Source organism: Lytechinus pictus, chromosome 4, assembly GCF_037042905.1.
Source record: "Lytechinus pictus isolate F3 Inbred chromosome 4, Lp3.0, whole genome shotgun sequence".
NCBI classification, from domain to species: Eukaryota; Metazoa; Echinodermata; class Echinoidea; order Temnopleuroida; family Toxopneustidae; genus Lytechinus; species Lytechinus pictus.
Window position 1 is genome coordinate 20,859,456 of NC_087248.1, and position 26,550 is coordinate 20,886,005.

Genomic DNA, 26,550 nt, shown 5'->3' on the forward strand with positions numbered 1-26,550 from the left:
TGGTGCCCGGCCGGCCACCGTTCGGTACACGGGCGAAATCAGCTAAAAACTCTCGGTCGCCGAGCACGCTAATTTTGGGGGTCGTGACCTTAGTCAAAGTGTGGACTGTGGATTGATGCCTTGCCAAAGGACGCTAGGCCATGGTTGGATTCGAACACACGACCCTATCTTATTACAAGCCGAGAGTCAGAACCGCTACACCACGGCGCTCCCACTAAAAATATAATTAGAATGTAAATCATTCAAGGTATTGAAATCTATCAAGTTCCCCTTTTTTCGGGATACAGGAAGCAGTGGAGAATTTTCACATAAATTATTTAACGGACCTCAATGTAGTCATGCGATTCTTTGACGGATTGGCCCTCTATCGGCTTTGATTGTCCATTGTCGACAATTCATAGCATGAAGCCCAGTCACATAATAGACACTGACTCCAAATCGATTAATCGACTGATGCACTGCAAAAACTCCGGTGTTGATTAACACCAACCCAGAATCTATAAATTATGTCCACACCAGAGAAGTATTGAAACAACACCAGTTTGAAATCAAACCGATGCTGTTCTAATACTAACTGGTGTTGTATAAACACCTATGGTGTTAGACCAAAACGAAACTGGTGTTAATTGTTTAACACTTCTCTGGTGTGGACATATATAGATTCCGGGCTGGTGTTAAATCAACACCAGAGTTTTTGCAGTGTGGTTCTGCCAATGCGGAGGTGCCGTGGCCGAGTGGTCTAAAGGCGACCGCACACCTTATGATTGGTCTGCGACCCGATTGCAGAATAAAATGTAGTATAATTTGATGCTAATATTGAGACTTGGAATATCTTACTATGTAATGTTCTAAATCATCGTACGAATACCTATGTACAAATCTGTGACTATGCTATCATCCTTCTTAGAATAAAAGCGAATTTAATATCTAGTCGTAATGACGTCATAGCAGTCGTACGATTGGCTACGATTTGAAACTAATTTGGCCTTTACTCCAAAATAAAGGCTTGTAGTCTTTCAAAATGGTTATATTAGTATTCTTTCAATTAATTTTAACCTTAAATAAAATGATATGTTCCATTCACATTTTCAGAAAATGAGCAAAATGCGATTTGTTCCAAAATCGGATTGCGAACAGTCGTAAGGTGTGCGGTGGCCTTAAGGCGCTTGACTATACATTGGAGGTCCGGGGGTTCGATCCCCGGCCGCGGCTTCTACGCCTTCGCTCGTGAGCGAGGGATGCTCTTTTATCCTGTATTTAAATAAATGGAAACGCAACTCTTCCTGGTAACTAGGTGAGCATTGTTTAAAAAAAATGATTAGCGTACTATAGAGAACCGAAGCGATGACGTAAGTTGCCATGGTAGTCCAGTCAATATAGGGTTTGACCCACCACTAATTGCAACACGAGATATTCCACTGCAATGCTTTCAAGGAAGGTCCCCTAAACAACATACTAAAAGTCCCAAGAAATCCAAGCAGTGGAAATTTATGAAATTTGCATATTATGCAAATTAGCCATAAAAAGTTAGAAAAATAAGGAAAATAGCCCAAAGATTACAAATTGAGTGTCCAAAACAATTCAATTTGAGCGAAAATTCATGATAAATAACTGTATTCAATGTTTTTTGTCAAAAGTGCAAAAAAATCTACCTCATTTGCATAATATGCAAATAAGCATCCTTATATGGAAAAATGTCAAGGTATTGTGATTTTTCTCTCATTATCTGCTTGAAAATTTCATTAATGTTGGAATTTACATGCTGCAATCACTAAGGACTTTGAATACATTTGTATTCAGCTTGGTGTCTGTAGTGTAATTTGCATATTATGCAAATAAAAGTATCTAACATGTTATAAATATTCAAGAAAACACACCGGTGATACATCCCTAAAAAATTGCAAGTATATTATCTATTGAAATTGGAATATGGCAATACCTTACAGGAAGGTTTCCTAAACACCATATTAAAAGTCCTTAAAGGAGAATGAAACCCTTGAAACCAGCTGAATCCATATCAAAGAGAAAAATCAAAGAAACATATTGTTGAAAGTTTGAGGAAGATTGAATGAATAATAAGAAAGTTATGAGCATTCGAATATTGAGATCACTAGTGCCATGTAGATCCTCCCAACGGCAATGCGACCAAGATCTGTGATATCACACACGTACAACTCCCTCATTACTTTAGTACTTATTTCACTTATATTCTCACTTTTATAGAGTCTATCACAAGGTGAGGTGTTCTCTTTATGAGATGACAAGTACAGAGGTTTCACAACATTATATCATTGATGAATCGTTTGTCATATGATTAGAATGAGCAAAAAGAGATGTTTTGGGGTATATTTTCAGTGTCCAAATGGGAGAGTTGTACGTGTGTGACATCACAGATCTTGGTCGCATTGCCAATGGGAGGATCTCCATAGCATTAGTGATCTCGACATTCAAATGCTCATAACTCTTTTATTGCTAGTCCTATTTTACTCAAAGTTTTGTTGATCTTATTCTTTGATTTTTCTGCTTTCACAAAAGCTAACTTGCTCCAAGGGTTTCATTCTCCTTTAAATATACAAGCATATGGAAAATCACAAAATTTGCATATTATGCAAATTAGCAATAATAAATTACAAATAAGGAAAATAATCAAAATATTGGAAATCAAGTGCAGAAATCAATACGAATTGAACTGAAGCCCATGATAAGTTTTACAAATTTATTTATTTTCAAATGAAAAAAAAAAATCGTAAATAAATCTACCTCATTTGCATATATATGAGCATCTTTATATGGAAAAAAATCAAGAAATTTTTATTTTTCTCACAAAAACAGTTATGAAAACATTTCAGTCTAGATCAATATGATGTGATCACTAAGAATGGCTAATACATTAATAATCAGCTTAATATCTGAAGTGTAATTTACATATTATGCAAATAAGCATCCGACATGTTATAAATATTCAAGGAACCACATAAGTGATACTTTCCTCTAAAATTCCATGTAGATTATGTGTATTAACCATGATGACCTTCCCTACACTTCTTGCTTGGTTGATATTGACTTTTGTCAGGAGCAGTTACCCCACTCATATTGTACAATGAGGAGTCCATTCTACATGGATCCCACTCCTTGAATGCTTCATTATTTCCATCCAAGTCTTGCTCTCTTCTTGACTTTGTAGAGACTTTGCGTTTCTTGCGAGTATAGTTCACGCTAGCAACTCCTGGATTGCCAAGTGATCAGCACAAGATGTCACACCCGTACAAATAAAAGCCCATTAGCTTCGAATATTTGGTCCTTGTAGCACACCTATTCGCTTATAAACTTGGGGTCCTTGTATTCAAAGCGCTTAACGATAAATCTCCACCCTACATCTCAGAGCTCTTATCTCAGCATAGACCAACACGCAGTCTCAGATCAGCAGCTCAAGCATTGCTGAGGGAATCTCTCAGCCACACAACCTGGGGTGACAGAGCCTTCTACATCTCTGGACCAAAGCTGTGGAATAGCCTTCCCCAATTTATCAGGAGAGCAGAGACACAATCAACTTTTGAGTCTTACCTGAAGACCTTTCTGTTCCCCACTCCAACATTATCCCAAGACAAGAATAACTCAATTGTAGCATTACTAGGACAGTACTTGAACTGAATGATGATCTAAGCACTGTTTGAAGACATTGAAATTTGTGAGATATTTCCTATTTTTGAGCAAGCGCCATGAGCGCCCAGCTGAGGCGGATACCGGCGCTTTACAAGAACCCATCATCATCATCATCATCATCATCACTTGTCTTGGTGGTGAATATGAGTACTTGCTTGGATCACAAGATCTCTGGGCATGCTTAATAAGAGTAACAATGGGCATTTGCCTATACGAGCGACATGAAAGCCATTCATAAATTCATGCTGAAGGCTTAGAGTGCATTATAGGCATCTTTCTCAGATACAGGAATCGTGATTAGACGTTCTTGCTGAATCCAGTTGCTGCTTCATGATGAAGCATCCATTTTCTGTTCTTTCCTCTTTGATCTCCTATGGCAACCATCTCCAAATATTAAAGCTATAGTTTCTAAGTAAGTCGTATGCAAATAATAATATTAATTTCCTGATATTTATGGTAAACAGAAATTCCTCAGTGAGACAATGAACAAACCTGATGGAGGACTAAGCCAGATTATTGCCTTTCCAACAAGAGGACACAACATAATGGAACACCCTTAACATCACCATCAAATACCATCCAACATTGATTAGATAGTGTGTACCACTTCCAGGATTTATTTGCCACAATGTGCTACTCATGGGTATACTGTGAGGTTGTCCAGAGGAATGAACATTTTATGGTACAACTAAGGACGTTCTTCTGGAGGAATGCTGACTTTGATAGTGTCATGCAGATGTACTTTGGACAATCATATATACAACTCTCTGTACTGAAATCCGACAAGTCGAGCATAGGAGACTGAATGCCAATCAAGAGGACTTTAACAGGAACACACCGTTAACCATGTCTTCTTCCGACACAAGTTGCCTCAATGAGACAATGGACATAAGTTGTGTCGGAAGATGTCAAGAGTTTTAGAGAAAGGCTAGGAAGGCTTGCACATTTTAGAGCTCCAAAACCATCAGTAAGGTAAAGCTCAGAATTGCTACAATGCATTAAAGAGGACCATAAGAGGGTTTGTAGACAAGCCTATAATACATAATTTGTTGACCGGATTGACAATGATCCAGGCTGTAACAATTAGCATGTTGGAAGCCCTTAATATCTATAGCTATGACTACATTGGAATATCATTATTAAAGGAAGGCAAACATTTTTAGTCTTAGTATTCACCACTGATCATGATGATGATGACGCTGAAGTCCTGGGACCCAGTCCTGACCCAGATATGGCCAGATAACATATTGTTTAGTCAAGCAGGTGTAGCCAGACTACTGAAGAAAATGTTAAAGAAAACCTGCATGAAGCTACTAGGCCAGACGGAATCTCTGCTGCACTTCTTAATGAGACTACTCATCAGATCTTACCTGCCATAAGTTTGCTTTTCCTGGCCTCACTTTATCATGTTTATGCGGTGAAATTTCAAGAAAGTCTAAGTCGTTCCCATCCACATAAGAAAGGGTTGTCAACTCTAACAAACTACACACCAATTCAAATACTGTGCTTTGTTCTTGCCAATCCCATCATCTTGTCAGACTAACGATTAGGAAGCGAAGAATGTATTTCCAGTATTTTTCCTTGAATATAAATCATATTATGATAGATTTGAATGCTTAGTGATAGCAGCATATTAATTTGAAAAACTGAAATGTTTTCACTGCAGTCAATGTGATAAAAATCGAAATATCTTTACATTTTCCATATAAGGATACTTATTTGCATAATATGCAAATGAGGCAGATTTGCTTGATTTTTTAAATAAAGACATTGAACTTATTTATTCATCATGAACTTTTGTTCAAAATTACTTGCTGTGGACATTTAATTTGTAATCTTTGGATTAATTTCCTAATTTTCTATTATTTATAATGGCTAATTTGCATAATATGCAAATTAATTTTCAGGCATTGGGATGAATTCTCATGCTTAGTGATATAGTAGCATATTAATGTCAACATTAATGAAATGTTTTCAAGCAGTCTATATGAGAAAATTCACAATATCTTGACATTTTTTCAATTTAAGGATGCTTATTTGCATAATATGCAAATGAGGTAGAATTTTTTGCACTTTTGATTAAAAACATTGAATTCAGTTATTTATCATGAATTACCATTCAAATTAAATTATTTTGGACATTTAATTTGTAATCTTTGGATTATTTCCCTTCTTTTTCTAATTTTTCATGGCTAATTTGCATAATATGCAAATTTCATAAATTTCCACTGCTTGGATTTCTTGGGACTTTTAGTATGTTGTTTAGGGGACCTTCCTGGAAAGCATATCAGTGGAATATCTTGTGTTGCAATTAGTGGTGGGTTACCCCCCTATTCTGGCTAGATTGACTGGACTATGGCGTCATGGCGGTCTGGTTCTAAACAAATGAACCTGCCGAATAAAAGCTTGCGATTTTCATAGGAGAAAATGGCTACTATTAGATTTGATAGTGTTAAATTTCTGCGTTAAAAGACCCAATCAATATCTTTTCTTATTAATCCTAATTGACCTTTCTAAGTATTCCATATAGACTATGATATTACACTAAACCATATACTCGCTGTAATTAATTCTTGGTATTGTGCATTGGCAGTGACCGCGAGGGGGGGGGGGGGGGACTCCTCCTCCATTTTAAAATTGTGTACATTAGCATATGGGGAGTTGAAGCATATGTATTGCACCGGGAAATAGTTTTACCATTTACCATTTATCACGGGCTACCATAGCCTTCCCATGTTTCCTTCCTGATGATAATCTACAAACAATCACTTCCGGCAACGTGTTTTCCTCTTATTGTTATTTCCTGCAAAGGCAAGTGTCCTTCATGTTCTTCTTTGAATTGTTATCATGGAACTTAGATCATTGTCCACTGAGATAAAAAAAAAAAAGTAAGAGTGGGGGTAGCTATATATCCCAATTCAATTTCAATAAATTTTAATCCAGTCAAAACACACGTATATTAAAAATGCATTTTTTCCAAGTCTCGATGTCAAGGTACAAAATACAACTGCGATAGGAAGGTCCAAATAGAATATTGCAAATATTGCACAGAGAATATCAATAAAAATAATGAATAACCAAAAATATGATAGATATGTCCCCAAAATGTTTTGAAAATGAAAGTGCAAATAGCACGAATTAAATCACCATTTTCGGGTTGTTTATATATGTCCGTCATGAGATCCAATAAATCCCCCCCCCCCCGTAATAAAAAAATTATCATGCCACTGTCATGTAAGAAAAATCGAGGGGAAACAGGTTTTGGTTTTGTTTAATGTCACATATCCGTGATAAGTACACACATCGTGACAAACGTTCTGCCACAACACTCTCTTAATATTAATCTTCATTATTTGATTATAAGATATACAATTCACGCTCTCAATATTATTTTAGATATTTTGAGCTTAATTCCAACCTAGATATATTGAAGGAGGATTCAGATACATGGAATAGTGTTGAGATAAATTCCATTTATATAATCGAAATGAGTCCCTCCTCATTTTTTTCTTCACAAGACTGCTTGCGATTATTTCTGAATCCATGCACCCCTTACTCCAAATAAACTCTAAAATTGATTAATTGATTGATTAATTAATTCATTGATTGACTGACTGATTGTTTCTTTGATTGACTGTTAGATTGATTTATTGATTGATGTTCCATTCACATTTTCAGAAAATGAGCAAAATGCGATTTGTTACAAAATCGGATCGCGAACAGTCGTAAGGTGTGCGGTGGCCTTTAGATAACAGTAACTGTCATTCTGCAGGTATAGCTACCAATGAAATCTCGCATTTGATTGGATGCAGGGCCCTGCTATACCACAGTTAATATAATGCTAAGTAAGTGTATTACGTTATGGAACTGACCCAAGATCTTAAAGGGATGGTCCAGGCTGGAAATATACTTATCTCAATAAATAGAGTGAAATTCACAAAGCAAAATGCTGAAAATTTGATCAAAATCAGATAACAAATAGCAAAGTTATTGAATTTTAAAGATATGCATTATTCCGGTGGAACAGTTCCAGGCATGTCTTTATGAATATTCATTAGGTGGGCCGATGATGTCATATCCCCACTTGTTCTTTTGTATTTTATTATATGAAATCAGGTTTATTCAAAATTTTTCTACCAAGAACTAAAACAATCGGATTGACAGCTGATTAAGTGCATTAGTTATTTATTGCTGCAACTTATTTCATCATAATGGATACACGTCATTTACACTTGTATGAAAAAATGAAATATTTATGATTTCATGTAATGATATAAGAAAAGGGAAAGTGGGGATGTGACATCATCAGCCCATCTATTGAATATTCATGACGATGTGCATATAACTGTTTTCACAAAATAATGATAAACTCTAAAATTCTATAACTTTGTTATTTGTTATCCGATTTTGATGAAATTCTGAGCATTTTGCTCTGTTAATTTTACTCTATTTATCTAGATATAAATATTTTCAGCCCGGACTATCCCTTTAATAAACAGATCGACAATAGATCAATGAGATAATTTTTTATATTATAATATTTGTGCTATCATTGCTGAATAACGAATTTTAATTGAGCCTATAATATCTAAAAGGGGATCCACACTTTACACTGTAAAAAATGAAGTGCTAATTTAGCACTTACAGTGCTTGTTATAGTGACTGCACTGCGAGTGTTGATTTTCTAGTTCAAATTTAAACTAGAAAATCAGCACTTGTAGTGCAGTCACTATACAAGCACTGTAATTGCTAAATTAGCACATCATTTTTTTACAGTGTACATGGTGTACAAGCTTTGCTTTTTAGTGGACCCCCCCCCTCATTTCCATTTATGCTCAATATTATACTGTTTTTTGTTTTACAAAGTAAGAATGCTCGTCTGTAAAATTGTATTTGATTTGTATTACTTTGTATTTTGTTTTGAAAGGAAATGGAATAAAGAATTGAATTGAATTGAACATGTGAAGCTGCTACACCCAATTCACCAACAAAAATTGATTAGACACTTACGAGTAATCCATTGGTTAATATACGGTTACATGACATTAATTTTGTTCCTGCGACAATATTGATCCGCTGTAAATTCCACACACTAATAAATAATAAGTAAATAAATAAATGATATAGGATTTGTATAGCGCACGTATCCACCTTGCTAGCTGCTCAAGGCGCTCCTGTATTACCCCGACTAAGCTAGCCTACTAATTCCGGTGCTCACCAGTTTTTTGAGGAATTACTTCCTGCCGGAAACTCATCTACCGCACCTGGGTCGAGTGCAGCACAATGTGGATAAATTTCTTGCTGAAGGAAAACACGCCATGGCTTGGAATCGAACCCACGTCCTTCAGATTGAAAGATGAGTCTTAACCAATGGACCACAACTCCCCCACTAATGAAATGACCAAATGTAATCCTCGATTTAACAATATCATGAATATGCCCTATCCTAAAAAACCTAACCCTATATCTTAGACGAAATATAAGCCCAGAGCAATTGTCGTGTCACCAAATACATATGTCATCGAAATTGGAAGGGGGATGGGGTCTCAAATTTATCCTTTTTTGTAAGTATAGGAATGGATCTTCGCCTATTCCCCTCCTTTTCATCCACGAAATTGCCAATATCATAGGCATATACAAGCTGTAGATTTCCTAAAATTCAATTAACAAGTTCATTTTCATAAAAAAAATCGAGGTAAATAAAAATTAAACATTTTCTTGGAAGTGACTCGCCTGTCCTTTAAAGGGATGGTCGAGGCTGGGAATATTTATATCTCAATAAATAGAGTAAAATTCACAAAGCAAATTGCTAAAAATTTGATCAAAATTGGATAAAAAATAAGGAAGTTATTAATGATAAAGATTCGCATTATTCTGGTGAAACAGTTCTAGGCATGTCTTTATGAATATTCATTAGGTGGGCTGATGATGTCATATCCCCACTTTTTCTTTTGTATTTTATTACATGACATTTGGTTAATTCAAACATTTTCTACCAAGAACTAAAACAATTGGATTGACAACCGATTAAGTGATCAAATATTGCCGCAACTTGTTTCATCATAATGGAGACACGTTATACACATGTATGAAAAAATGAAACATTTATGATTTCATGTAATAACATAAGAAAATAGAAAGTGGGGGTATGACATCATCAGTCCATCTAATGAATATGTGGAGCGTTGTGGCCCAGTGGATTAGTCTCCGGACTTTGAAACTATGAGGCGCCGAATGTACCAATATTATATAGAACAATTATTTGTTATATAATCATTATTTATTAAATAATAACTATTATTTATATATAATTTACATTTTATTTGTAAATAACTACTATTATATAAAATATCATTTCTAATTATTTATATATAATTCCAAGTAATACTTCATTATTTGTAAATAATAATAGTTCGACATTCCATTATTTATAAATAATGATTATTTGTGTTTCATTATTTATAAATAATGATTATTTGTTTTTCATTATTTATAAATAATGATTATTTGTTTTTCATTATTTACAAATAATGATTATTTGTTTTTCATTATTTATAAATAATGATTATTTGTTTTTCATTATTTATAAATAATGATTATTTGTTTTTCATTATTTACAAATAATGATTATTTGTTTTTCATTATTTATAAATAATGATTATTTGTTTTTCATTATTTATAAATAATGACTATTTGTTTTTCATTATTTATAAATAATGATTATTTGTTTTTCATTATTTACAAATAATGATTATTTGTTTTTCATTATTTATAAATAATGATTATTTGTTTTTCATTATTTATAAATAATTTGTTGAGTTTTCCATTATTTATAAATAATGATTATTTGTTAAATAATGAAAACGTCTACTTCATTATTTATAAATAATTTTTTCGAGTGCACCATTATTCTCATTATTTATAAATAATCATTATTTAATGTTCGAGTTTTCCATTATTTATAAATAAAGATTATTTGTTAAATAATGAAATATCTACTTCATTATTTATAAATAATAATTTTGTTTCAATATCCCATTATTTATAAATAATCATTATTTATAAACAATTTTTACAGTTTGCCATTATATACAAATAATCATTATTTATATACAAATAACCATTATTTATTAAATAATGCCATTATTTATTAAATAATGCCATTATTTATTAAATAATGCCATTATTTATTAAATAATGGAAAACTCGCTATAACATGCAAATGTGGGACCGCCCATGATATGAATATTCATGATGCGATTTCCTTTTTCGTGATTTTTCTTCACAAATATTTGTCCATTTCCTCTTCATAATGACATTTCTTGAAGCAATTTTCTAGGGATATGGTCTGATTGTAATATTCTTCATTTTCTATATAACTTCGTCTTCGTAGAAATATCAAAAAGTGTAATTTTATACGATTTTTCCTACAGTTCACAATCCCCATAGGCGCGCGTGTATCGTAGGGACAACCGGTGAATCGACGGAGTGCTCTTCATCGAAATACTACGTTGGTTGGTCCCCGGAAGTGGCGGGCGGAATTTAGCCCGAATCCTCGATGGAAGTCGATCAAGTGCATATGAGCTGAGAGAGTGAAATATCAGTGTACTTGTACAGGCCCTTCTACTTTTTATAAATATTTCTTGTTGCTTTTTTTGTTAAGTTAATTTTTCCTGGTGTAGAGATAAGTTTCAGTTCTAATAATGCACTTCAAATACATTTTGGAGTGTCTGTTTGAGGCGTTTAAGCGTTTGGGGCGATTTCACCCTGGCCCCAAAATGCTCGCAACGACAATACGGGGGCATGATGACCCCTAAATTTTTAAAAACTTATTTTTCTATTGAAAATTATCACAAAATTCACCAAAAGTGTGCAAGAAAGCCTTCGTATTTCACTTCAAAAAGTGCCCAAATGACAAGCTTGGTCGCTTCGCTGTGTCGCTTTCAACTTGAGAACGTTTACGCGTCTGCTTCCCCCCCCCCCCTCCTCCGAAAGAAATTCTGTATACGGCCATGCTCTAAAGAGCCTGGCACATTGATTTATGTATACTTTCATTTTCATTACTTTTATCTCATTATCAACATGGCCTTACGCAGAATTTTTTCCAGGGGGGCCGGGGCCGGAGCATGACGCGCGTAAACTTTCTCAAAAAAATCTTGAAAGCGAGATAGCCACGGGACCAAGCCCAAATGACAAGCTTAATTGGTCGCTTCGCTGTCTCGCTTTCAACTTGAGAACGTTTACGCGCGTCTGCCCCCACCCCCCGAAAGAAATTCTGTGAACGGCCATGCTCAAAAGAGCATATGGCACATTGATTTATATGTACTTTTCATTTTCATTATTTTTATCACATTATCATCATGGCCTTACACAGAATTTTTACCGGGGGGGGGGGGGAGCAGCTAGGACGCGCGTAAAGCGAGACAGCGACGCGACCAAGCTCAAATGACAAGCTTGGTCGCTTCGCTTTTTCAAGATTTTTATTAGAAAGTTTACGCGCGTCCTGCTCCCCCCACCCCCCCCCCCCGGAAAAAATTCTGCGTAAGGCCATGATGATAATGAGATAAAAATAATGAAAATGAAGTATACATAAATCAATGTGCCAGGCTCTTTAGAGCATGGCCGTATACAGAATTTCTTTCGGAGGAGGGGGGGGGGGGGAAGCAGACGCGTAAACGTTCTCAAGTTGAAAGCGACACAGCGAAGCGACCAAGCTTGTCATTTGGGCACTTTTTGGAGTTTTAAAAGTGAAATACGAAGGCTTTCGTGCACACTTTTGGTGAATTTTGTGATAATTTTCAATAGAAAAATAAGTTTTTAAAAATTTAGGGGTCATCATGCCCCCGTATTGTCGTTGCGAGCATTTTGGGGCCAGGGTGAAATCGCCCCAAACGCTTAAACGCCTCAAACAGACACTCCAAAATGTATTTGAAGTGCATTATTAGAACTGTATTTAGAAATATTTATAAAAAGTAGAAGGGCCTGTACAAGTACACTGATATTTCACTCTCTCAGCTCATGTGCACTTGATCGACTTCCATCGAGGATTCGGGCTAAATTCCGCCCGCCACTTCCGGGGACCAACCAACGTAGTATTTCGATGAAGAGCACTCCGTCGATTCACCGGTTGTCCCTACGATACACGCGCGCCTATGGGGATTGTGAACTGTAGGAAAAATCGTATAAAATTACACTTTTTGATATTTCTACGAAGACGAAGTTATATAGAAAATGAAGAATATTACAATCAGACCATATCCCTAGAAAATTGCTTCAAGAAATGTCATTATGAAGAGGAAATGGACAAAAATTTGTGAAGAAAAATCACGAAAAAGGAAATCGCATCATGAATATTCATATCATGGGCGGTCCCACATATGCATGTTATAGCGAGTTTTCCATTATTTAATAAATAATGGCATTATTTAATAAATAATGGCATTATTTAATAAATAATGGTTATTTGTATATAAATAATGATTATTTGTATATAATGGCAAACTGTAAAAATTGTTTATAAATAATGATTATTTATAAATAATGGGATATTGAAACAAAATTATTATTTATATAAATAATGAAGTAGATATTTCATTATTTAACAAATAATCTTTATTTATAAATAATGGAAAACTCGAACATTAAATAATGATTATTTATAAATAATGAGAATAATGGTGCACTCGAAAAAATTATTTATAAATAATGAAGTAGACGTTTTCATTATTTAACAAATAATCATTATTTATAAATAATGGAAAACTCAACAAATTATTTATAAATAATGAAAAACAAATAATCATTATTTATAAATAATGAAAAACAAATAGTCATTATTTGTAAATAATGAAAAACAAATAATCATTATTTATAAATAATGAAAAACAAATAATCATTATTTGTAAATAATGAAAAACAAATAATCATTATTTATAAATAATGAAAAACAAATAATCATTATTTGTAAATAATGAAAAACAAATAATCATTATTTATAAATAATGAAAAACAAATAATCATTATTTATAAATAATGAAAAACAAATAATCATTATTTGTAAATAATGAAAAACAAATAATCATTATTTATAAATAATGAAAAACAAATAATCATTATTTATAAATAATGAAAAACAAATAATCATTATTTATAAATAATGGAATGTCGAACTATTATTATTTACAAATAATGAAGTATTACTTGGAATTATATATAAATAATTAGAAATTATATTTTATATAATAGTAGTTATTTACAAATAAAATGTAAATTATATATAAATAATAGTTATTATTTAATAAATAATGATTATATAACAAATAATTGTTCTATATAATATTGGTACATTCGGCGCCTCATATGAAACAGAGGTTCGTGGGTTCAAATCCCAGCCATGGCGTAGTTTCCTTCAGCAAGAAATTTACTCAACCCTGGCAGGAATTTATTCCTTGAAATGCCACAGCGCTGTGAAAGGCTGCGGGGCTAAAGCCAGGGTAATAATATCCAAGTCCTTTGGAAGCACATAGAGACGTTATTTATAATGTGTTATGCGCTAAACAAGAACTGACTATTATTATATTCATGACGATGTGCATATAACTGTTTTCACAAAATATTGACAAACTTTAAAATTCATCAACTTCGTTACTTGTTATCCTATTTTGATGAATTTTCAGCATTTTGCTCTATGAATTTTACTCTATTTATTTAGATATAAATATCTCCAGCCCGGACCATCCATTTAAAACGATTCCCAAATCACCCCTTCCTGTTCCTGGCGTTGGTTAACCCCGGATGTTAAAAGTTAGTATAAAACCTTGCGCCAGCCGATAAACCAAACTCACTTCTGATATACTCAGCTCGCTTCCAGCACCCTCTCGCTTCTTGGTCCGCCCATCGAAGACGGTTCTGAGAAGACGCAGGAACTTTTATCCATCGAAAATACCAAAATAACCGTCTTCTTCTTCTTCAATTATTCTTAGTTGTTGAGTCTAAATATCCACCAATATGGTAAGTCAACATCATACAGTCCTATTCGTTTTGTTCATGATGTATTATGTTCACTCTGGAAAGCTAGAGTGACAAATCATTATTCGAAGACAGCATTTTCGAATGCTAGCTTTATTGGAACTTAGTAATAATCTGAAGATTATATTGCTCAATTCGATGATTGTTTAAGTCGGGCCATTAATGTTGATCATATGAGGTGAACATAGTTTACGTTTTGAAAATGTGGTCCCATTCTGCACCCTTTAAGACATATACGTTTTATTTTTAGAGAACGATGAATATAGATAACCCTCCCGACATGTCTGCTAAATAGTTGAATTGGAACAGACGTGACTAATAAAATGACTTAGAATGGTAGCAATTGGCTAGGCATTGGCTAAGGGCATTTGTTTGTTGTTTGTGTTTCCCTATTTTTCTGTATTTGTTTGTTTCGTATGATACGAATACAAAATATACAGCATATAACATATTGCCTTCTCTTATAACGAATTTGCAACCGTCAGCAGTTCTTCACTTTGAAACACGCAATGAATAATGTACACTCTTAAATAGTATTTAAAAAATGGTAGCTAAATCGTGTAGACAGGATTCAGAACCGCTCTGTCACCATTGCCAAAACGTCAATATTCCTCTGCCATTTTGACCTTTTTTAATTTGATACTTTAGTTTTGTTGTTTACAAGAACTATAGCCTGTGTATACACTTCCGCATACAAGTGAAACTTTAACATTTTTAATCAGTTGTGAATGATAAGATAAGATTGGGAACGGGGAAGGGGCATCTATGGCCCCTTTCGTCTGGTTTCAGCAGGGACGTGAGAGATTTCAGTGGATAATATTGTATAGTGTATCCTCTTTTATGAAAGCGCCCATTTGGATCTGGGAGTGATACCCGCTTCTGCTCTCCGCCTTGACATTATGCAAAAATATGATATTTACGTACTGAAATTTTATTGGTGTAATTTTGTTTGCTTTTTTTGTGTGTAAAGAATTTCGCCCACAAGGCTGCGAATAACATCCAATTTTGAAAATAAACCGTTTTAAATAAACAAATGAATAAGTTATTCAATCGATTAAATAATAGTTTGTTTGCTTATCAGAAAGTTATTCCGAATCTGCCTCCTTTTTGAGGTGAGACCATATGCAGTCCTTTTAATGCTTGTTAGAGAGTTTTGTGAAAAAGAAGGGGTTGTAAATCTTAGATCTGTTCAGTCATTCGTTTTTACAAAGAAAAACATTTCCTGGTTTTGCACTTGACTTTAAACACGACTTGTTCAAAATGGTTGAAAAATAATACACTTTCGATTGCTAGTCATGATTATACTCGCATACTATTCGCACGAGGTATACCAAGTCAAGTTTAATAAGAGTTTTTCATCTTTCAGATTTGATATTCGATTGATTTTCGAACAATTTTCTCTTTTATATTTATGATGATATATTTGTAAAACCAATATTCCATATCTCGATTTGTAGCTTCAGTCGTTATGAATTATGGGCTATGCATTGTTAATGGATAATAGTAATTCAATATAGGCCGAAATTTACGTTTGATTTTCTCGTGATGCGTTCAATAGAAGGGTTGAAAAAACCATCTAGTTCCTACGCAAAATGATACTGCTGATAACAAAAGTATATGTGTTTTTGATGAAAAAAGAACTGTAAACTTTAAAATGATGGCCCAGGCTGGAGATACTTCTATCTCAATAAATAGAGTAAAATTCACAGAGCAAAATGCTGAAAATTTGATCAAAATCGGATAACAAATAACGAAGTTATTGAATTTTAAAGATTTGCATTATTCCGATTACAGAGTTCTAGGCATGCCTTTATGAATATTCAGTAGGTGGGCTGATTATGTCATATCCCTTCTTGTTCTTTTGTATTTTATTGCATGAAATTAGGTTAATTCAAAATGTATCTACCAAGAACAAAAACAATTGGATTGACAATTGATTAAGTGCATTAGTTATTTATTGCCGCAACTTATTTCATCATAACGGAGACACATCGTTCATACATGTATGAAAATATGAAACATTTATGATTTCATGTAATAACATAAGAAAAAGGAAAGTTGGGATGTGATATCATCTGCCCGCCTAATGAATATTCATGACGATGTGCATATATGACTGTTTTCACAAAATTTTTATAAACTTTAAAATTCAATAACGTTGTTATTTGTTATCCGATGAAATTTTCAGCATTTTGCTCTATGAATTTTACTCTATTTATTTAGATATAAATATTTTCAGCCCGAACCATCCCTTTAAGGAAATTGCAACACATACATGTACGCAGTACCATCTTGAGGGTCATGACATAGTAATTAAGTTATAATTGAAAACGAAACTGAAAATACTAGTTTATCGTCCTCGAGGATTGATTAATAAATATCATTCATTCTTCTTTTCACGGTCACAATGCCAAGTACGAGGACATAGAAAATAATACAGACATTTCAAAGATCGGCCCTAAAACAAGAGGATTCAACCGCAAATAAAATTACTTCTTTTGAAGAGCAATAAGAAAAAAATATATAACTCGACAATTTTAAAGCCCTTGATGGGAGCCCAATTTTCAGCACTATTATTTTATCGATGAAGCTGTCTTTGTGGGGATATACTTACTTTATAGTCTTTCCTTGCAGACTCTGACATTTACTGCATTATTACAGGACACCCCCCCAAAAAAAAAACCAGATAAAAATATGATTAAAAGGCTAACAAACATAACACTTGATATTTCATCAAAATCAAATGTAAAATAAGAAAGCCGTCAGATTTTACAATATATTACAATATTTAAATAAAGCAGTTATATACGCACGACACAGGGGTAGATTTAGATTTAGATTTAGATTTTATTTCCGTTCAACAATTTTTTTCAAAATATAATCAAAGAAACAATACATATTCAATATAATCGATAATACAGACAAATCAATGAAATTTCGTAACAAATGTTGAATATAAATTAAACAGAACTACAATTTGTTGCAGTAATTTTATCAATGAAAAGAAACAAGAAATGAACGGAGGGACTTGCCAAGAAAAGCAAAAGCTTGTAGAGAAGGCACGCCCCTAAACTTAGTTTCAATACTAATTATAAACAAACTATATATATACAACTCTATACAAAAATCGAGACGGACACAGAAGACAAACTTAAAACAAGTAATCCACAAATCTATGACGCCACTCACTCACCATTTCTTTATCATTTTATTGTTTGAATTATATAGCATTTCAACTTTTTGCAAATTTGACATTAAGAAGACTTAAAAAAAAAAAAAAGTCACAATAAATTACAATAAACGTTCAGGGAGGAATTAAACTTTTTTAATGTTTACATCATTATACTAAGGAGGACATTGATATTTTATATTTCTGACAATAAAACACAAAAGAAAAAGTGGTCGTGTGTGTGACATCATGGGCTTGCTTGCTTACATACCGACCACACTCTAAAAACAAATCAGTCAAAAATGACTAGTTAATAGGGTCAGCTGGTTGCAACTGTTATTTTAGTCATATTTGACTATTTTCCAAGGGGGGGGGGGGCTCCCCCACTTTTTTCCAAAACCGTGTACAAAAACGTAAAAATGACCATTATGATTGTGATTTTTTGCATGGTCAGCCCCCCCCCCCCCACTTTGAAAACCGTTCCGCGGCCCCTGTTTTCTAGTCATATTTTACCAGAACAGAGTAATTTTTGACTAGAATATATGTCAGAAATGTGACTATCAGTGATTGTCATATCAGTTGCACCCAGCTGACTACTGGTCTAGTCAATTTGACTGATTTGTTTTAAGAGTGCAGTATATGCATATAACTGTTACTTTTTTATATAAGCAAAAGCTTTGATGTCCTAACCTTTGTATGGGATTTGATAACATTTTCAGCGTTATGCCAATCTGATATTTTCCCCTTTTTCACATCAACTTTTTGGTGATGTGGACTTGTCCTTTAACAAGGGTTTGTGGCCTCACGCTTGTGGCTTTATGTCTTCCGGAAACGCCTTTTAATTCTAAACTACCCTGGTGAGTCACGTGATGTCATTTGCTCTTAATATGACAGCAAAATTAGTAAGAGAGAGAGAGAGGGGGGGGGGGGGGGTGAGAAAGTGGGAGAGAGTGAGGGCAGGGTGGAGATTGAATAAAAAGAAGGTTTTTTTCTGGCAGCAAAATATTTTAAAAGCAAGGGTCGGATGGAGGCAAAGGTTCTAACTCGAGGCCCCTAGCCCCCCTCCCCATCTGATTAGGATTGAGCAGCAGCAAGAAGAAGAAGAAGAGGAGGAGGAAGAACAAGAACAAGAACAAAAACAACAATACCAAAAACATAAAAACAAAAACAACAAATATGGTGAAAAGGAAGAAAGAAAAAGACGTAAGTATAAACAGGAAATGACGCTACCATCATGACCATTGTCCCGTTTGCCGGGATCATCCGATGTGTGTCAATTGACATTGGATCAAGGAAGTCATGAATATGATATAAACTGGCATTACAATCCACTATAAGAACGCTATACGCGATGATACATAAGATTTACAACATCAATATGCATTGTTTGCGTTGTAAGTTTTTTTCTTTCTTTCGTTTGATAAGATCTCTCAATAAATGGAGCAGATAACATGTTAATATTCATATGATTGCAATCATTTTGGATAGGATATACATAATTATATGAAACTATTGAAATAATGCTAGTACATATACCATTCGAACATCTTTATTTTTAAATATATATTAACATATTTCGGACAGTGACTATTTGTATTGAATGCCACTCAATTATTGAGATATCATTATTCAAATTATCACACACGAGATACAGTCTGATCGAAAGTCGGTTGATTTTATTGAAAATGATGATAGGTATTCACCCCCACCCCCAAAATATATAATAAAATGTGTTGGTTGAGTGCCCAATAAATAAACACACTCACCACTACCCACACACGCATTGCCTGTCTGGATACCATTATCCAGCCTTTCGAACTTATGTGCCCCTCCCTCTAAAGAGTCACACGTTTGGCCATGGGGGTGACTTTATTCCATGATTGCCTAATAGAAGTTAGTCATCTGAACTCTAAACATGAAGAAGTATTCCCCCTTTATGCTTGAAATCGAACTATTGTATTTCACCATTAAAATATTATTATCATGATTACTGTAAGTTAACTTATCTTAAAAGCTTATCATGATTTTCATCTCGTAAGACTGTATACCAAGCAAATGTGTAAATTTGATGAACGAAGTAATAATTTTATCTCTTTAAAATGTATAGAAGTCAGGGGCCCGGACTCGACATTACATGTCACACGACGGCTGTAGGTGCCACGCATTATTTTTTTCAAACGTGGCAAAATGCCGAATGTCTGTGCTGCATGTGTGACTCTTTCCCCGCATGGTAATTAGCAAAATCCCGTGTCACACCATACATGCAACCTGTCGCGGAAGTGATTCAAAATATCCAATTTAAGAAACGTCTTACTCCTAATCTGTAGTATCCTTAACACCACCTTAATATGAAGGGACCCTGCCTGGAATCCTACATAGGCAAGTCATTACTAATATTTCACCCACAACGTCGAGAAGAGTTGTATGGATTACATTGGAAATTTATGCGACAGAATTTATATATTTTTGGCAAGAGACGAGGAAATTCCGAGAAAGGTATAAGGATTTTTATGTCTGGAGGCCGATTATCATTTTTATTGAGGAAACGATTTTTGTACCATGGAGAAAATTACGAAACTTTACACAAAGCAGGCTCCACAGGTAAATGCATTTATTATCATGCTCATCGTTTGCATATAATTCTTGTTGTAGATTCAATTCATTTTGGTCTGATCGTCTACGGTCTTTTTTGCAACAAGTGTACGACTTCGCTTTCGACAACAACCAATTCCAGTTTGTGACCGTCAATTTTTTACGAGTGCTATTTTATGAAGAGCGCCCCCATATGTAGTAAAATTTGCATAAATCTGTCAAACTTCCCGTTGTACAGAGACCGAGAGAGAGAGAGAGAGAGGGGGAGGGGGGGGGGGGGAGCTAGCACTTTTGACTTCATTGCAACTTAAAACACACCCATGTCTTTTTAGTTTTACAACATTTGTGTTGCCGACGACACTTCGATTACCCTAGCGTTTTATGTTACAGAGCCGACAATTGGAAACTTAAAAAACAAAGACGATTTGGTTAAGTTAATTCCACGACCAATAAAGAAACATAACAATTATGCGTACAGGTTGCATGTTGCCCCTGAAACCATGGAAAACAATTGATATCATGCAGTACGCACCAAAAAGCTACCGGGTCGATCTTGGTAAAGAAAACGGCGATTATTAACAAAATGGAACATAATTGACGTTGTCTGTATTTCTGGTCAGGTGACGAGGACGCTGTAATGATAATCACCGGAAACTCATTTTAGGGAATTTAATCGATACTTAACCATTTTTACTTTCATTTCGTAATTTTGTTTACCACAGCGTGAATGTATCTCCATCCATGTCGGCCAAGCCGGAGTCCAGATGGGCAACTCCTGCTGGGAGTTGTACTGCCTTGAGCACGGCATCGAGCCCGATGGCAGGATGCCTTCAGACACCTCTGTCGGCAAGGAGAACGATGCCTTCAACACCTTCTTCAGCGAGACCGGCTCCGGGAAGCACGTCCCCCGTGCCGTCTTCGTCGATCTCGAACCGTCTGTCGTAGGTAAGATTCGTTACCCCTTACATTATTTTCCAAGCACTTGCGGCAGACACGGTGACATGGTATTTTAATGGGGGAGGGGTGCTCATGACGATCTATTATGACGTCATTTTTCATGATGGAGTTACATGTCGATGACCTAGGCTAACTTTTTATTATCCTCTAGTTTTCTACCTCCTTCTTTTTCTTTCTTTCTTTTCCTTTTTCTTGCACTACCTACAAAATAATATGGGCCGGAGAGTCGCCCACTCACCCCCTCAGTAGCATTGCTCCCGACTTGGAGTCGAAGAAGTGAGCTGAGGTACTATGGGGAGAGAAGGTACGATTTTAAGGGTAGAACAATGAAGTGCGAACACGAGTACACCATTTACCTTTCATCCAACAATGTTTCTAATATCATGACAAGGAATGCAAGGCTCGAGGCTTCTATACGAAAGGATCAAATACCTGTAAAATAGATAAGTAAGATATCAACGAGAAGTTATAACCAATGAGGAGGCGGAAAGTAACTTTGTGTTTATAAATCGCTTACATAAATACATCTAAAAGAGTAAGATTTTTCATGTTGTACCTACTTTCATTTCAGATGAGGTTCGTACCGGCGTATACCGTCAGCTCTTCCACCCTGAGCAGCTGATCACCGGTAAGGAGGATGCTGCCAATAACTACGCCCGTGGTCACTACACCATTGGTAGGGAACACATCGACAATGTCATGGACAGAATAAGGCGATTGGTAAGCCCCCCCCCCTATTTTAAAGATGAATACTTATAGCTTTGTTGCCAGTACAAAAGATTGAGGCAAAGTACGAGATTTGATGATAAGTTTAAAACAATATCACTCCATTTAGTGTAAGACCATTACAACCCAACACGTTGGCGTATACCGTCGCATTTAGGTTTAGATAAATACATGAGAAAAAATCAATCGATGTTAATTACAATAACATTTCTTAAAAAGGATTCGCGTTGGGTCAACAACGTCGTGCATTTCTAACACAGACATCACCATAATGTAATAAAGCACAAATTTAATTTTCATCGAAAACGTGGAAGGTATCTGGTAAAGGTTCTCAGATCGTCTCAGACTCACTCTAAAATCGTGTTGATGATAATGAGCTCTTGGATTGATAAAGCAATTTAGGAGATGGTGTTACACGGTAATCATCGTCTCCTTTCAATTTTCTAATTATAGGCGGACAATTGCAGTGGTCTTCAGGGCTTCCTGATCTTTCACAGCTTCGGAGGCGGAACTGGATCCGGACTAAACGCTCTCCTTATGGAGCGTCTCTCTGTCGACTTCGGCAAGAAGTCTAAGTTGGAGTTTGCCATCTACCCAGCACCTCAAGTTTCGACAGCAGTCGTCGAGCCTTACAACTCAATCCTCACTACCCATACCACCCTAGAGCATTCCGACTGTGCCTTCATGGTCGACAACGAGGCGATCTACGATATCTGCAGACGCAACCTCGACATCGAGCGGCCGTCGTACCAGAATCTCAATCGCCTGATCGGCCAGATTGTGTCTTCCATCACCGCTTCTCTGCGTTTCGATGGCGCCCTCAACGTCGACCTGACGGAGTTCCAGACCAACTTGGTGCCCTACCCCCGTATCCATTTCCCCCTAGTCACCTACGCTCCAGTCATCTCTTCTGAGAAGGCTTTCCACGAGCAGCTCAGTGTTTCTGAGATCACCACTTCCTGCTTCGAGCCTCTGAACCAGATGGTGAAGTGTGACCCTCGACACGGCAAGTACATGGCTTGCTGTCTCCTGTACCGTGGTGACGTCGTCCCCAAGGATGTCAACGCCGCCATCGCTACCATCAAGACCAAGCGTAGCATCCAGTTCGTCGACTGGTGTCCAACTGGCTTCAAGGTCGGTATCAACTACCAGCCACCCACCGTCGTCCCCGGCGGTGACCTTGCTAAGGTGCAGCGTGCCGTCTGCATGTTGAGCAACACCACCGCCATCGCCGAGGCTTGGGGTCGTTTGAATCACAAGTTCGATCTAATGTACGCCAAGCGTGCCTTCGTCCATTGGTACGTCGGAGAGGGTATGGAGGAAGGAGAGTTTGCCGAGGCTCGTGAGGATTTGGCTGCTCTCGAGAAGGACTACGAAGAAGTCGGTATCGACTCTCTCGAAGGAGGAGAAGAGGAGGAAGAGGAAGACTATTAGATATCCAGACGATCGGGATTATGTTTCCTGAAATTTTTATAAAAAAGCAATTTAACTACAAATTTGATATCAACCAATCAAATACTATCATTTCATTAGCCTTTAACAGCTATCGTATTAAACATCAGGTTTTACATGTTTTATGAAACAAGACCCAATTGATGTTCCATATTTTATTTCTACTGCCTCGTCGTGACATTCTCTCAACAACAAACTTTAAACTTTCTATTACCTGATAATGTACGTACACCAGAATTTATTCATGAGAAAGGGGTAGGGTATGATTGTTGAAATGTATGTATCAAAATGAAAGAGAGAGAGAAAAGCAGCCGAGCTGATAATGAATGCATCATGGGGGGGGGGGGTAATTCAAAATTAAATTGAAAGATATTATGCATAATTTGGGTAATATGTTTGTGAACTCACCACAAAAGACTTCTATTCCCAGATGATATCTTGAACAATTTTATGAAAAATCGGGAGATATTTTTTTTCAATATGAATACTATGTTATGATAATGAGTCCAAATATTGTGATATTTTTATGATTATGTTCTACTTAAATTATATGATCACACTATCTTTCTGTCGATGATGATTGTGTGATGTATAATCCTCTAGCTATGTTTCTTGCCAATGTCTTTCTTTGAGATTCTCCGGTTTAATTTGCTCTTTGTAAGCCTCGACTCTTAACACGCCAAAGCCGTCAACCTGCGCTTCAGGGTCCCGTCTTACAATGAGTTACAATATTGATCCGATCAATCTTAACTCTTTGGAAATCCATCAATGTCATATTTTTTCTACAGTAAATTTGCACAATGTACTTTGTAAAGAACAAGAAGCACACTAAATTTTAAAGGAAACAATGAATGTATGAATATACATCATATCTAGAAAACATTTTGAATTAACATGCATTTTAGATGTTGACGTTGCTGGCTTTCCATAGTTGTCGTTGATCGGATCAATCGCAACTATGGAAAGCCAGCAAAGTCAACATATAAAATGCATGTTTGTTCAAAAAAATTATAGATATGAATGTATATCCATAAATTCATTGATTTATTGACAATTTGGTGTGATCTCCTTTGTTTACAAAGGACATTTTGCAAATTTCCTGTAGAAAGAATTATGACACTGATGGATTTCCATAGAATTACGATTGATCGGATCAATCGTAACTCTTTGTAAGACGGGGCCCTGGTGTCCATAACACGAAGCTCAGCAATCATCGTACACGAATATCTTTACGATTGATTACATTGACTACAATGAATAATCAATTGTTAAAATCAAGCGTACGATTATTCGCTAGCGTTTGTTTACATGACCCTGCTATCATCACATTCACACCAACATAGAAGAGTTGTGAACTCCTATGGAGTCGTACACTCTTGAAAACGATTAAGTTGGTGAATGTGAATCCACCGAAAACAATTGTCAAAATCATTGTTTAGAATGTCCCAACATTTGGGCTGATTTTTTTTCAATTTCATTTTTCTGTCGGATATACATTCTCCAATATATTTTGACCATTTCAAGAGTAATTTCTTTGCCATTTGATGAGTTAGGCTGCTTCTTAGAGTGAAAAACCGAGACTCAATGAGGCTTATTTCGAATATATTCTATTGATTTATTGTTGTCATGTCTGTGTCAGTGTCTGAATATCAAATAAAGTTGATAAAAGAACTATATTTCGAAGCGAATTAGTTTTATTGCAAGTTTGCGGTAGGTGCCGACTCATCGATTGTGAAAATAAAAACGATTTACGTCTGAAATCGACTGTGGATTGAACCCGTAAAGTGGGAGAATTATTAAAATTCTGAGAAGGAAAATGTATGTCTGTGATAAATATGTTGTCACAAACAAACTGATAACGACAACAACAATGGTTATTAAAATAAAAAAAAGTAATTTTGCACTGCACATAATGTTTTTACACACAAAAAACGCTGCTACATAAGTTATACAACGCTGTTTAAAAATAAATCTTACAGGGATTGTTAAAAAAAATTAAACAACCATTCTTAATTTACTGAGAATGAAATATTGAAAACAAATTTTTTTGTTTATTTATAAAAACACTTGTTTAAACTAATTTGTTTCATCTACTAAACAGCGTTATATAGAAATTAAAAAGTGTTTTTGCTGTGTAATATAATTCTGAGTTAAAGGGAATGTTCATCAAAACCGTACAGTTAATTTCAATACAAGCATAAAAAATAAGAAAAACATATATGAAGGCAAACAAGTAATGTGTAGGAATTCCACGTAGGCGAATTTTTTTGTCAGATTTTTTTTATTATATGAATTCAGACACATTTTTCTATATTCACTTTTATAAGAGTAATAAAAAGACTATGTTAGCATAAATAATTGAACAATTGTAATTGATGATTTATAGCATAATTTGGCTCTAATGTGACGTCCCCATTTTTTTTTTTTGGGGGGGGGGGAGGAGGTAGGGTGAGGGAAGTGGAGAGAGAGAGGGGGATAAAATATTTATAATTATGCACATTATTCGTTATGCAAATGCAGGAACAGATGACGACTGAAGTCGCGTCTTCCACTCTTTTGCATTTTGTTATAATTTATGAAATATGAACTTCTTATGATCAGTTCCTTTGGGTGGTCCTTTTCAGGACCAACATTTGCCCAAGAAAGATACACGTCCTGGTGTATTAAGGCGAAACCTACTACATTATCAGCCCCTCGTTATGAAACAAAGTGTGATTATCCCCCTTTTTAACATGTCGAATTACCATTGCCATGGTTACTGTAACCATATCCTGTAACCTGTTATGCGGTTGATGCCTGTTAAGTTTTCAAATGAAGTCAATTGTATCGAAAAGGATTCTAAAGAGCTCACTGACAAAACAGGTAATCGCAGATGTATTTTACTCATTCTACGTAGGAGGAGGGGAGGTCCCATCTTACTAGGAAAATCTTATTTTGTAAGACATCGATATGAAGATTTACAT

The 26,550-nt window shown here is 35.3% G+C and overlaps 1 protein-coding gene across 3 annotated transcripts; it reads left to right on the forward strand.

The window, feature by feature from the left end:
- Nucleotides 1–511: 511 nt before the first annotated feature.
- On the forward strand, nt 512–25,263 carry LOC129258838 (tubulin alpha chain-like). 3 transcript variants are annotated; one of them, XM_064098610.1, is made up of 7 exons: nt 512–745; nt 1,163–1,294; nt 7,436–7,508; nt 14,375–14,673; nt 21,175–21,397; nt 21,981–22,129; nt 22,589–25,263. In XM_064098610.1, the coding sequence occupies exons 4-7, from the start codon at nt 14,671–14,673 to the stop codon at nt 23,567–23,569; spliced, it is 1,356 nt and encodes a 451-aa protein (XP_063954680.1). In that variant the 5' UTR covers nt 512–745; nt 1,163–1,294; nt 7,436–7,508; nt 14,375–14,670; the 3' UTR covers nt 23,570–25,263. The 3 variants fall into 3 exon arrangements, with proteins under 3 accessions (XP_063954680.1, XP_054753052.1, XP_054753051.1); XM_054897077.2 differs by lacking the exons at nt 512–745; nt 1,163–1,294; nt 7,436–7,508 and having other exon boundaries at nt 14,030–14,673; XM_054897076.2 differs by lacking the exons at nt 512–745; nt 1,163–1,294; nt 7,436–7,508; nt 14,375–14,673 and adding an exon at nt 20,170–20,461.
- The last annotated feature ends 1,287 nt before the right edge of the window (nt 25,264–26,550 follow it).

Coding starts and splice junctions, on each gene's coding strand:
- LOC129258838 (XM_054897076.2), top strand. CDS start 20,420: ATGGAGAAAATTACGAAACTTTACACAAAGCAGGCTCCACAG. Junction 20,462..21,174: donor ACACAAAGCAGGCTCCACAG/GTAAATGCATTT, acceptor TGTTTACCACAG/CGTGAATGTATCTCCATCCA. Junction 21,398..21,980: donor TCTCGAACCGTCTGTCGTAG/GTAAGATTCGTT, acceptor CTTTCATTTCAG/ATGAGGTTCGTACCGGCGTA.